The 13,246-nt window shown below is 39.5% G+C and overlaps 1 protein-coding gene across 2 annotated transcripts in view; it reads right to left on the bottom strand.

Moving 5' to 3' along the window:
• The window catches only part of USP24 (ubiquitin specific peptidase 24), a 60,874-nt gene that overhangs the window by 18,714 nt on the left and 28,914 nt on the right, over positions 1-13,246 (bottom strand). For both annotated transcript variants that reach the window (XM_042030779.1, XM_042030778.1), the window contains 21 exons: positions 13,123-13,199; positions 12,078-12,218; positions 11,869-11,922; positions 11,570-11,685; positions 10,742-10,808; positions 10,472-10,582; positions 10,006-10,104; positions 9,756-9,926; positions 9,067-9,152; positions 8,832-8,925; positions 8,414-8,569; positions 5,988-6,085; positions 5,140-5,235; positions 4,758-4,986; positions 3,734-3,893; positions 3,300-3,455; positions 2,689-2,759; positions 1,808-1,968; positions 1,333-1,394; positions 789-980; positions 421-538 (listed from right to left, as the gene is read on the bottom strand). In XM_042030779.1, the coding sequence (XP_041886713.1) occupies positions 421-538; positions 789-980; positions 1,333-1,394; positions 1,808-1,968; positions 2,689-2,759; positions 3,300-3,455; positions 3,734-3,893; positions 4,758-4,986; positions 5,140-5,235; positions 5,988-6,085; positions 8,414-8,569; positions 8,832-8,925; positions 9,067-9,152; positions 9,756-9,926; positions 10,006-10,104; positions 10,472-10,582; positions 10,742-10,808; positions 11,570-11,685; positions 11,869-11,922; positions 12,078-12,218; positions 13,123-13,199 (2,515 nt within the window). The remainder of the gene's footprint in view (positions 1-420; positions 539-788; positions 981-1,332; positions 1,395-1,807; positions 1,969-2,688; positions 2,760-3,299; positions 3,456-3,733; positions 3,894-4,757; positions 4,987-5,139; positions 5,236-5,987; positions 6,086-8,413; positions 8,570-8,831; positions 8,926-9,066; positions 9,153-9,755; positions 9,927-10,005; positions 10,105-10,471; positions 10,583-10,741; positions 10,809-11,569; positions 11,686-11,868; positions 11,923-12,077; positions 12,219-13,122; positions 13,200-13,246) is intronic.

Genomic DNA, 13,246 nt, shown 5'->3' on the forward strand with positions numbered 1-13,246 from the left:
GGTGTTAAGGTTTTTTTACAAAATGGGTAGGGAGAAGGGAAAAAGAAAGTAGTGGAACTTTTGAGATTCTCTTTTACAAGGAGCTTGGGAAGCTAACTTCCTGCTCATGTTCCAATTTAGCCAACTTCCCAAGCAGTAACGAGCTAAAGGAATATTCCTTGGACTCATGAAATCAGCATTCAGTTGCGCCTGAAGTTCATCACTGATCTAACAAAGCACAGACTTTGAAGTACAGAAATGCAAGGATACTGGGTCACACAAAAACTTCTAAAATGCTATTTGGGCACTTATGTAGGAAGTATAGAAAACTGGAGAAATGCTCCACCATTGGTATTAAATCTTGCTGTCTGTAGGATTTAATACTGACATTTGCATTCATGAGATCCAAGACAAAACTCAACATAAAAGAAGCATTTTTACTTTGGATGGAAGTCTTGCTGACTGATTGCAGCACTGCCTGCTGGGGAATGGCTATTCAGGATAATCCTGGAGGCTCGGAACAGGAAATCATCCAACAATGGCTTAATCAAAGATGAACCTGAAACACAGCAATCCACATCTACTGTTAAATACTTGTATTGTCACTGTGAATGCCAAAAGGTGTTCCACAACAACAAAATCACTGCATAGCACCATATCAACAAATAGTTTATCAAATGTTAAAGGGACCACCAAAATCAGTCCTTATAGCTCTGGATCACTTCTACTGCCGTCTTCACATGTGCTGTCCAGTCATGTATTAATGCAGAATTCACACTGGTCTAGTCAATTTAAAGAGGAATACTTACCAACCATTTCCTTCTCTGCCCCACAAAGTGAGAGGAGAGTCTTGATGAGCCTCAAGTGTCCTGCTAAGAGGATGTTATCAGCCTCACTGGTCTCGCACTCCGCCGTACGGTTGGGCTCGAAATTGTCGAGCCAGGTGATCTCATCTTCTAACATGGCAGCTGGGCTTATCTTCAGCTGCTCCATTTCTGATGCTGCAAGAAAAATAAAAGGGAACACAGAAAAAATGAGCAGCTTTGGAAATGTAGAATATAAATACAAAGAATTTCGAACAGTTTGGTAATGGTTTCCCCCCCCCCAGTAAATCCCTTTCACCAAGGAACTCAGTTCACTTTCCAGAAGGAATGAGCTGCCTTGCAGCTACCCAATGCCAAGAACAGATCATGCCAGGCACTAGTACAGGACAGTCAGCACACTGGCAGGTCACTCAGAATTCAAGGTGTAATAATTCCTCTGTGAAGGCAATTCTACATCTTTTCTACAGAAGGAAGACGAGCTTGGAAGCTGCCATCAGAATGACTGAATCAGGTGTCTGCACATACTTACATGTCAGGTCATCCAGTAACTGACATCTCAGGTCAAAATATTCTGTACACTGGGACAAAAGTCTGAAACAGGTGTAAAAAGAAGAAAGGTATACTTAAAATCATAAACTTTGCTCTAAGAAGTTGTCTTTAAAGTCTGTGTGCTCTGTCCATCTAACCCAAAGCAGCATAACCATCTAGGTGTGCTTCTGCATGCTGCAGCTTTAAAAAAAATTCCTTCCCAACAGCTCCTTCTGAATGTTAGGAATCATACTGAATTCTGATTTCTTCCCTTGCCTCATAGCAGTTCTAATCAGTTATCAGTTGGCAACAAAACAACAACATGCTTTAACTTCTCAGTTACTTCTCTAGAAGTGCAGAATGTCTACTTCCAACACTTGGCAGGTGCTAATCCCTTCTTCCTCAGAGCTTCCACAGTGCCACTTATTTCAAAACGTGTCAGATTTGCTTCCTCAATAAACACACATCTGAGTTACCTCTGGTTGATTCCTCTCATGATGCTGGTTGGTGACCAAAGAGGCAGCTGGGCCCCAAGAACAACGCTCAGGAGGAACTGGTTTGGCTTTTGTACATCTGGGTGAGCTGATGTGTCTGTCTGGCTAAGGGTGTACAACTGGTCGCAGGCAACGCGACGAATCTGAAACAGTGTCATTGTCAAGCACCAGCAGTTACTCAAAGGTTGAAAAAATCCCCACACTTCTGTAATGTTAGAAATCTCACAGAGAAAATGGACACTGAAATGGTGCAAACCAGGCTATTAGCTCTGCACCCACCAGCCAGGGTTCCTAGAAATTTAACAAACCCTGTCCATCCCTGAGTGAAAACCTCTGATAAACATAAATTATAAATTCAGATCGAGAGGAAAGATGCAATGCCTTCATGCAAAATAGATGACACATGATGAAATGAAGTGAGCATAAAAATCTCTAGATTTTAGATTATCCAGGGTAATCTTAAATTGGAAAGAATGATTTTTGGAGGGTTCCAGCACTTGGAATAAATTTTCAAAAGTTCAGAAGAGTCCATTAAATTTTACCCAAATCAAAGTTACTTGAAACTTTCCCTGAGATACTAGTTTTACAGAATTTGTGTCACCAAAATGAGACTATTTTCTTTAGACTAGTCACAGCACAATCCTGTGCATCTCATGGAAACCTAGAAAATGTAATACTACAGCATTTTCTATCAATCCATCACCAGATACTGGGATTACTAAAAATTTCAGAGGTTACTTATTCAAACATTAAACTGTGGGAATACTTGCAATAAAAAATTTTATGTTCAGACCATATGAAATTATCAAAACACATGCATTTCAGAAGGAGCATTTAGGAAGTTTTCAGAGGAAGACCCTCACCTCAGCACTTGGTGATCCAAGCAGAATATCAATGATGAAATCAGCAACACAAGGCAAATTGTAAAAAGATCCTGGAACAGAAAAGTACCAGGCTATCTTATTAAAAATAGTATTTTAAAATAAGTCAGTTACAGTCTTGCAGTAAAATACCACAGCACCTAGAGGACATCAGTACAGAAAAGCAGTAAAGGCTATTTCCTGATCTCCTTCCCTCACCAGAGGCTGCCACCACAATATAACAGCATTCTCCTTGCCTTCCTGCACCACTGTTTACACCTCCTGTACACAAAGACTCAAGTACTAAACACGAGCTATGCAAACAGCAGCACTTACAGAATGACATACTTCAAAGGCAGTGCAAATATTTATATTCTGGCAGTAAGTCAGCTTTCCCAAAACATTTCACTAAGGCACAGCACTGCATGCCTTATTTCAGTCCTGGAAAAAAAAATCCCTGTAATTTTAAATGAAATATTGTGTTTTTAGCTTGAGCTGTCTCAGCTAACAAAGCTACAAGTTTCTCACTCTTTTTTTTTACTTGACTGTATCCATAAGCCTCCTCCCACCTGGCTTATACTCCAAATAGTGAATAATCCAATTTTTTTCCATACCTAGCTGCTGACTACGTAGCTGAAGGCAGGTTACTAAGAGAGACAAGGCTTCCCCAGCAATGAGAGCATCTTTGGTGGACACAGACTGCTGCCTCACGCAGATCCCAGCATGCAGCGCCGTGGGCTCCCCTTCGCTTCCTGAACTGCAGTTACTTCCTGCATTAAAAAAAACCAAACAACTGCTGTAATTCATTAATTCTTTTTCTGATGTTTTCAGCTTTTGGTCAGTTCTCTGCAATTTGAAAACTTCTCTGAATGCCCGATGAATGTACATAAATTTGCTCAGATTTTTTGTAATTTAATCATATAATGTCCCAAGCTGGAAGAGACCCAAGAGGATGAACATCCAAGGAATTCAGCTTCAAGCTCCTAAAGTGTTCAATTAAGATTAAACCAAACTCTTTTAGATTGGTTTAGGGACACAGTTAACCCACCTGAGCTGCTAAGTCTGTTTCTAATCCCAGCAGGGATGAGACTGTTGCTCTCTTTGATGGGCTGACTACTTCCCACGAGGTCCAGGCGTCCCGCAGCAGCGGCCCACGAGAGGCGCATGAAACAAGCCACTGTGGAGGTGAAATCGTTCACCTCCATGGTCTGGAGGAACAAGAACCAGCAGTTACTTCTGTGCTATTCAACAATCTTTGTTAATCTCAGCGATAAGAGGAATGTATCTTTTGGATCACGTCAAATTGACATTTACATTTGTTTTCCTCTCTCTTCTCTACACAGGTTCAAGGCTTTGAGAGTCTTTTTGTTCCCAATGAGAGATTAGTACTGCTACCTTAGGAGAAGTAATTAATTTTTAAATTCTCCATGAGGGTAGACACCCTTTTCACCTATCTGGAGTCAGGCATGCTGATGTCAGTCATTCAATCCATTTGGGAAGCACTGCCCAACAGCCTAACACAGCATACTTGTCACATTAGCTATGAAGTTTCTTTCAACTAGACTCAATGGGTTTTCAAATAACATTTTCTTAAGGTACTGAAACTCAAAAATTTCCTTTTTCTCCACAGTACCATCAAGCAAATTTAATTTTTAATGAAATTTTTTTTGAAAAAAAACCCAAAAACCAAACTCATCCAATTCTAATTCAAAGTATCATGGATCATAAAGCCGCAAGTTCAAACAGGAACTTTATCTTTTCAATTCACAGAAAATTAGGAAGAAAAAGATCTTAAGACTTAAGCATGACTGAAGATAAATCACAAGTAAGATTTCTGTATACATCTACTTCTTGTAAGCACTTTTGGGGTACTGCTTCCCTTGGTAGTGCCAAAATAATTTATGAGAATGTTAAAATTCAGATCAAGACTGGAAAAGAGACTGATGGTCAAGATTTTCAGAGCCTTTTAAATGGAGTCAGGGCAAAAACCTGTATAAAAGACAGATTGAGTAAAAATCCAGCTGCCACTGGAGATGACACTGCTACATCAAAATCATCAAACACTTCCTTACTTGTATGGCAACTCTTGCAGCTGGGATGATTTCTTCTACCCTGATGGAGGATCTGTCAGACACAGAGAGCTGGCGGTAGGAGGACTTCTCAGGAGTTCCACAGATGGACATCTGCCTGCTGGCCTGCCGGCTCACGTTGCGGAAGGGCCGTGAGGACAGAGCTTCCACCCCATCCTTAATGAAATCCTCATCCAGCAGAGTGGGCATTGTCTGGCCAACCAGCAAGAACCTACATTCACAGAGCAAAAACATCAGGCTTGTATTTGAACACTCACAGAGTGAATGAAACGTAACTCAAAGTACCAATTAATCTTAAATACTAAAAGCTGCATGCTAAAAGCCAACAAAGCAGCACTTTCTCTAATGAAGAGCAATTACATACCTTGCAAGTTGCAGGCAGATGGAATAGACTCCTTGTCTTGTCTCATAGTCTACCTCTGATGGGATGGAATCTCTCTGCATCACATTCACCACCAAACTTAAAAACAAATCAACAAGACAGACTCTGTTTGGAAATGTTTCACATTAGGAGAGCTGGAATTAATTTGTCTCTATCCTTCCTTCCTCCTATTCACTCAGCTGAGTCCCAGTTCAAACTGACTTCTTTGGAGGCCAACATCCTCATTTTCCCCTTTTCTATCTACAGATGGAAGCTTTCTGCTCCTGCTGGAAAATGCTTCAGGATCTCTTGGGCAGAGAAGTGCCACTGATAGAATTACTAAGAGCAAAGTATACTTGATAAATCTCACATAATCAGCATTGTCAGGTCCTCCAAACTACTCACATTGTGCCTCAACTCTTATCTGAAGGGTCTGGATTTTCAAGGCTGTAATTACAAATTTAATTTGGTTCTCCCTGCATGATCTATACTTTGACTGCTTAAAATGTCCACTGGTGTCTACACAGGGGAGTGCAATGTACACACTTGAACCTAAACACTTAAATGTCACCAAACCATCCAAATATAATCCAAACTTTAGTAAAAGCTACACTTCACAAGCTTACTTGTGCCTGATTTAATTTTGAGGTTTAACAGCATGTTACATATGACAGCTACAGCTGGTACAGTGTAAAACAGCCTTTACAGTGGTAAAACAGCCTTGGGTGGATTTTTTTCTCTGAAAAAGAAGCTGACAGGTGTATTAGTGTGCTACAGTGTGGAAATGGGAAACCACACAACTGCTAACTAAATGAAGTGCTACAAACTGAGTCAAGGTTTTGAAATCTAACCTCAAACCTCCTGCTCTGAGGAAGTTTTCACAGAAAGACTTGGCACAGTTTCTTGCCATTTCATCATCTGCAGTTGGCATCAGCTTGGAGCTCAGCACCTACAATAAATGAATAAATAAGCAGATGTAAACTACCACCCCTCAGTGGTTTTTTTATGTGTTGAAGTTTGAGAGTGTAACAGAAAAAAAATCACTACAAATGAAGCTATTAATAATACACTTACACAAAGCTGTAGTCAGTAAAGAGAAATCAGATATATCCAATAAATCTCAAATATTCAGTACATCGATGGCAATTACAGATGTTTATTCTGAACCAAAGGGCATTTTGATCTCATTGCAGTTTACAGGTTAAGGGAAAGGATGAAGTACGTGGAATGTCATCTTCTGGTTCACTTGGTGCTCCTTATTAACCCAAATTATCCTTGTTTCCAGATTTTCAATCAACAGTATCCCACAAAACACCCTACATATGGCTTACTTACTGATTCACACCTTCTGAAATATAATTGTATTGCTATTATTCTGGTGTTCCTTTGTAAAAGATGGCTCAGGTAATTCTAGATGCCTTATGATCACCACCACTCTGTCATCCCCCTCCTGTTTTAAATCAGCACTAAACTTCAGAGTGGAAATCTCAGAAACATGGCCAGAAGGAAGTCCGTGGTCTCTGTGGGTCAGTTCTCATTTATGTTCATAATCCGTTTCACTTCACATAAAAAAACCCCAACACCCAAACAAACAAACAAACAAACCAGAAAAAAAACCCCATAAAAACCCCAAAACCATCAACCAAACAAACCCCAGCCCCTCCCAAAACCCCAGAAACCCCCCCAGATATTATTTACTTTCTTGAAAAGTCTCTTTGAAAGCCAACAATGCTGCAAACAAAATACATCTCTTCCAGGTTCACAGGTCAGAAGAATGTTTTACAGAGTTCCAGGCATGAAATGTTATCACCCCCTGGACATCTGCAACATTCAATTTTCATCTCTTTCATATGTTCCGCAAATTTCCTGCGCACGTTTTTTTCAGAAAGCAGTTCAGACTGGTTCCCACATTTTCAACAGATCACCAGCTGAGGGGATAAAAAAGTACATATTCCTTTTCCTGACAGAAACCATCTTCCAATGGGCTTGACTGGAGTTGAGGAATGAGTCCACTCATATAATCTACACATCTAATCCAATTTATTACTTCTCATCCCTTGCCAGAAAAGCAAGCAATTTCTGACTTGCTTTTATTACTATTTTCTCTGGCACAGAAGCAGCAGATAACAGTCCCATCCTACTGCAATATAACCTGTCAGTTCAACAAGACACCCTAAACGTTTACATTTGCTTTGAGTTGTAGAACTTGTCAACATATTCCAAAGACATAATCAAGTATCTTTCACTCCAGCTGTACAGAAAAGGGGGGAATCCTAAGGCAGGAGTGTGATGACAGTGTAGGAAGATGAAGAGCTAACATTAGACTGTAGAAACCTAAAGGGAAGCAACTACAAGACAATTCCTACAGTGATCTTTGCACACACCATGAAGGAAAGAGTAACTCTTGTCTAATGTTCTGGAAGCAGTTGGCAATCAGTCCTTCAACCTCAAGTTGTTCAAACCACATTTGTAATGGGCCCTTAGAAACAGCAGGACTTGCAAGTAGAACCAAACACTGTCCAGCTTTCAGTGTGCAAGTTACAGTGTCCTACCAGCTGAACTCCTGTACTCCTTAAAATCCATTTACTGAACTCTAGGAAAGAATCTTTACATGGTCCAATCCAGCATTTTGGCTAAAGCATTTAGGAGATGCTTCGGGGTTAAAAAATTCTATGTACTCCACTCTACCTGTGCAGCCAAAACAGGCCAGAGGCCTCTTGGTGAAAGCCCTGCATGTTTGGACAGTGAAAATTCTTCCCAGCTGAATGCTTTGTAAAAATACTCCTCCATAGACAGAAAATAGGAGCACAGCACAGAAGTTTCTGACAGCACAGAAGTTTCTGACCAATTTAATCAAGCAAAACTAATTCAACTTAAAATAGCTCCCATTAATTTCTAAGTGCCAACTGGTTTTTAATACATATTTTTTATATATACACACACTAAAAATTGCATATCCAGAGACCTAGAGATTCAAGCAGGAATTTTACCTAAACAGTAAGACTTTGATGTTCTTTTTGGTCCTCTCCACTTACTTCAGAACACTCCTTCCACCTTGCAAATCACATAAAGAGGGGCCTGGTTTCTCAGTAAAGTCTCTGAAGGGGAACTTTCTGTCCCTTTCATTCTGTGTAAGATTTATCACACGCATAAAAGCAGACAGTGTCATGACATTTGCATTATGACCCCATCACAGTGGACTCCTGCCCAAAAAAACTTAAAAATACTTAAATCTTTGTGCTCAGAAACACCGAAAGAAGCAAATTTGTTTTCTTACCTCCAAATTGTAGAGCACTCTGAAGGTGGACATGCCTGGAGCAAAAGATCTGAAAAGACTTTCTAGTATTGAACTGGCACTGGGCTGATGTTGGTGTTTTGAAGACAAGGATGGGGATTTTGAGGACTGAGAACTGGATTCTGAAAGCAGTGTTTTCTAGGAGGAAAAAGCCACAAAAGAAATATTTTGAGATTCCTGTGTTTTGCTGTAATTGGGAATACATTTCTTATAACCCCTGTAATAACCCTCTCACCTCTGGCTGCTTGGAAATAAGTCAATAATGAACATTGACTTAACATGAACCTTATTTTGCAGTAGTTTCAAACCCTCTGTTATTATAATCTGACAGGGAATTTAAGAAACCTGATAGTAAAATCCTCTTTGTGTAGCTCACCATGATCAATTATTTAACCCATACCTTCCTTCCCAGGGAATCAAGCTGATCAAGAGCCTCCTGAATAGCTGGGTCAGTGGGAATCAGGAGCAGAAGTTTCCTCACTCGCAGTGTTATCCTGAAAAGAAATCAGAAGTTATTTGCACAAAATGGGCTCAGCCACACTAGCCTGGTGGATGCTTGCACACAGTGGAGTGAGTACTCAAACTGGGCACTGGGAGCAGTTCTTCAACATCTAGCAACCATTTAATTTGCTTACCTTGGCTCCTCCAGGTTGGCAAGCTGGTAAAGCATATCAAACACATTACACACGAGAGCCATGACTACTCCAGGGAGGGATTTCTCCTGAGAATTAAGCAGAAATACAAAGGTCTTTTCCTCCCTTCTCTGTTACAGGTAAATTTAACAGAGCTCTTCACTGAAGCAAATGGCCCAGATGCCAACCTGGCCCACAGAAGTCCCAGCTACTTTCTAGGCTGAGACAACATTTAAATTTTTACATTATTCCATTTCCCCTTTAACAGTCAATTTTTGAAGTCAGCTGTTATGACAAGTAAAATACAAAGCAGACCAGGAGTGATCTGAACATGCCAGTTGATGCTTCTTAGTTTATTTTCATAGTGCAGCTTTATTAGTAATGAAAATGCAGAATTCTCTACCCTCAAAAAATACATAAATTAAACCAGATGGGTCCTGTTTGTTTAAAAGACCCTGCAGAGATGAATAAACACCGAGCAGGCTACCACAGGTGAGAGAGTACAGATTATAAAGTCCAACCTGCATGCACAAGGCAGTTGTGTATTTAGATGAATCGTTTCAATTGCAGTTTGAAAGCAAAACCAGATTACTAAAGATTGGATGATCTTACTGGAGCTCCTACCCTCTCCCCCAACTATCCCTGCTTCAGGAAAAATCTGAGGGAAGGCTTCAGGTCATATTATGCTGTACCTGTTCCATTGCATACGAGGAACTAAATACACTGCTGCTGTTGCTGGAACTGGTTGAGGAATCTGCAGAGCTCCCTGATGGAGTCCCACTTCCCGATGTTTTTACTGTAAGGATTTGTTCATCAGAGAAGCCCAGCTGGTGGAGTAGCTTCTGATCTTTGTTTACTGTTAGCTGCAAGAAAATATTTATCCTTTAGTTCTGGAAGAGACTCAATTTCATAAAGAATAGGAATTCTTTGTAGTTAACATACCAGGCTGTCATTGGCAAATATCTGTATGTTATCCACAGGTGAATTCAACATCTTTGCTATCTTCCACCTGACACTTCCTACAGTTTCATTGCTATGAGCCTGTGAAATTAAACAACACTGGTTCAGTAAGTCTGCTCGAGCAGTAAATGCCAAGAAAAATTAAAGTCTTCCAAAAAAGTCTTCCTGCACAGGGTGGCAAAAGTATTGCCCATAAGAGTGACAGGGCAGGGCAGCAGAGAAATGCTCTAACACCAACAGGACGCAAAAACCTTATTTTTTCCATCCTGGAATGATGATCAAAATACATTTGGTCCACAGGCACTTCCATATTCATATTTTTAACATTTTCAAGAAGAGTTTTCAAGCTGACTGGAGTCTTTATAACCATATTACTCTATTTATAAAACCCACCAAGAGTGGCTACATAACCAACAGCCCATGGCACACACAAGCTGTGCACACCTACCTCTATGGTGAAGGTATCTTTGGTAGACTCATATGTAACATTAAGGGTTAAAAGATGTCCATGGAAAGAGGCACCATGAGGTAGAATAGTTCGGGGAACAGAGTAAAGGTCCTGCAGGAAGAGAAGGATGACAGTAAATACCACCCTTGAAAACGAAGACATTTCTGGGATGGTTGGTAACTAGGGTTGCATGTTAAAATAACTTTTACTGTTTTTAATAAGGTGAAAGTTGTGTTCTTAGCCTTGCCTAGAAGGAAATACACATCTTACCTCTATTGTTATCACGTAACGCTCTGCCAACAGCAGCAGTCTCTCAATTATTACAAGTTTAGTTGACCTAAAGATAAACATTGAGAACAAGAGTAACTTGTCTCGCACATTCATTTCCAACGCCCACGGGTAACTACCATGAATTGTCTGGTTTTGAAGGTACCTTCTTAAACTTGGAGTTAATTCAGCAAAAATGAACTAGGAAAACAGCCCAAGAGGCTTGTGTTGTACTGCTTGAGATGTTGCCAGCTTCAGAGGAAGCTCCATGTTTCTAAAGGTCCCTCCCCATGCTCCTGTATTTAAGTTACTCATATTCAGGTATGACTAAGTAGGCTTGAGGTTAAAAACCCATCCTTTTCTCTCCTAATTTAAAAAGAACCAAAACCAAGCTCCATTGCCCCAGAAATACTATGTGATTAATATGCTGGTAATAAAAATAAACCTGTGGGTGTTTTTGCTTTGTTTTGGTTTTTTTTGGTTGGTTGGTTTTGGTTTTTGTGGGGTTGAAGGCAGGGTGGCTTTTTGGTTTTGATTAGATGTTTTGGGGTTTTTTTGGTTTTGATTAGTTGTTTGGGGCTTTTTTGGTTTTTTTTTTATTTCTACTTGGCTTTGGTTTTCTTTGTTTCGTTGGGTTTTTTTTTTATTTAAACAGAGGTTTTTCCAAATCTCTGGAACCCCTATTACATAGCAATTGGAATATTCAATTGAGAAACCACCAGAATATACAACTACCCATTACTGAGAATTTTAATTAGCACTCGAAATCTCGTGGAAAGCAGCTGGGAGCAAATTATTCCTTGATATTGATTCCTTGAGAGGCTGGCCTACCTGTAAGGAGACTGAACTGATGTTGCCACTGTAGGCATAGCAGTTGCTGTAAGCATTTTTGTAGCTCTCGTAACGGCGTGTGTTAGTGTTGGACCGCCGAGTGCAGAGCTGGCTGCCTGCAACAGAGCAGAGCAAGGGCTGCTTTACAGGGACAGTCAGGATGTCCTGGAAAGCTCAGAGGACAAAAAATATTCGTGGAAAGAATTTTTTAAAAAAAAATGGAATTAGCATAGACAATTATTCTAAGATACAGAACCAAAGGGATGTAGGTACAAGAATAATTAAAATTTGCCCTTTACCTCTAATCGTGTGTAGCAATCAGCAATGAATTTCTTGTGCAGTGATACTGAATCCTGAAGATAAAATGTACAAATTAATTACAACTTAAACTAATATCATGGGAAATACTCATAAACTACCTAGAGCCCAACAAATTAAACAGCTGAACATGCAGAGTATCAAGACTCTATGAATGTCAAAGCACATTTATGTACAAATATATGCCTACCTTTTTCAATCTAGGAGTTAGATTAATATAGCTGTAATTTATTATCAGTTGAATAGCTTCATTGGCAATTTCTTCATCTGGTGACTCCATTGCAATCTTCCAAATGAAATCCATTCCTATTAATTCCAGTTTTTCTACGCTCTACACAAGAAAGAACAACAGTAAAACATGACTGGATTTCTTACACAATAGTGAGTTGAACCACAGGGACAAAACTGTCTTACATCTTGTTGGAAAAGCACCTTTTGATTAAAACTTAAAAATTTTCTTTCCCATCCAACATGCTGCCAAACTATGGCATAGTGTTAAATTAAACCAACTGCTGCACATCTGTGCATTTATACAAGAAAAAAATATTGTTTACTAGTGGAAAAACACATTCCAAAGAACAATTCTAAATCTCAGTCAAGCCAACTGAAAAATTAAAAAATTTAAAAGCATGGAGAAATTTAATCTAGAATGGAATTTGTTTCAAAAAAGTCAACATGGTAACTAACCACACAATTAATCATCACAAAACATGCTATGATCCTTGGCAAAAAAGTCTGCATTTGAAGTAAGTTCTCTGTGATAAAGATCTAAAACGCCTATGGAAAACTACTTAACATATAACCATTAATTTAACAAAACCATTGAAGGATCAGAGTTAAAAATTATAGTAGGTTAGAATTTACATGTGATAAGCCTAACTCCCATGCAAAGAAGAAAAGTAAAAAATAATTTAAAAACTACTTTCCCTGCTAGGGAGAAGGAAAAATTGCATACTAGAATTCATGATTACTTAAAAAAATAGCTCAGTCATTCCTCCTGCAAAGTTTTACAAGCTACAAACCAGCTTCCAGCTACCAATTGCTGAATTTTAAATGTTGAAATTGACTCTCCAAGTTTTCGCTTCAGAATTTAACAGTGCTAATGCTACAAGGACAATCTGCACGTTTATACAAACACGACCATGTCAAACAGCTGCTACACAATCCTCATTTCACCTCCTCCTGTCCCTAAGAGGCCACAGGGAGGACACAAGAACTTGCCAGAACACACTCACCAGCTGAGTTCCTTGCCTCTTCAGGCGATGGTCACACAGGTTCACATTTTCAAAGAAAGTCTTAAATAAACTAAAACCTGTAAGTGAAAAAAAAAGGTGCAGATTTTTTATTCAAGTCAGGTTT

This window comes from Corvus kubaryi, unplaced genomic scaffold (assembly GCF_017639235.1).
Source record: "Corvus kubaryi isolate FWS band 111438036 unplaced genomic scaffold, C.kubaryi_AGA036_p1.0 37334, whole genome shotgun sequence".
In the NCBI taxonomy this organism is placed as follows: Eukaryota; Metazoa; Chordata; class Aves; order Passeriformes; family Corvidae; genus Corvus; species Corvus kubaryi.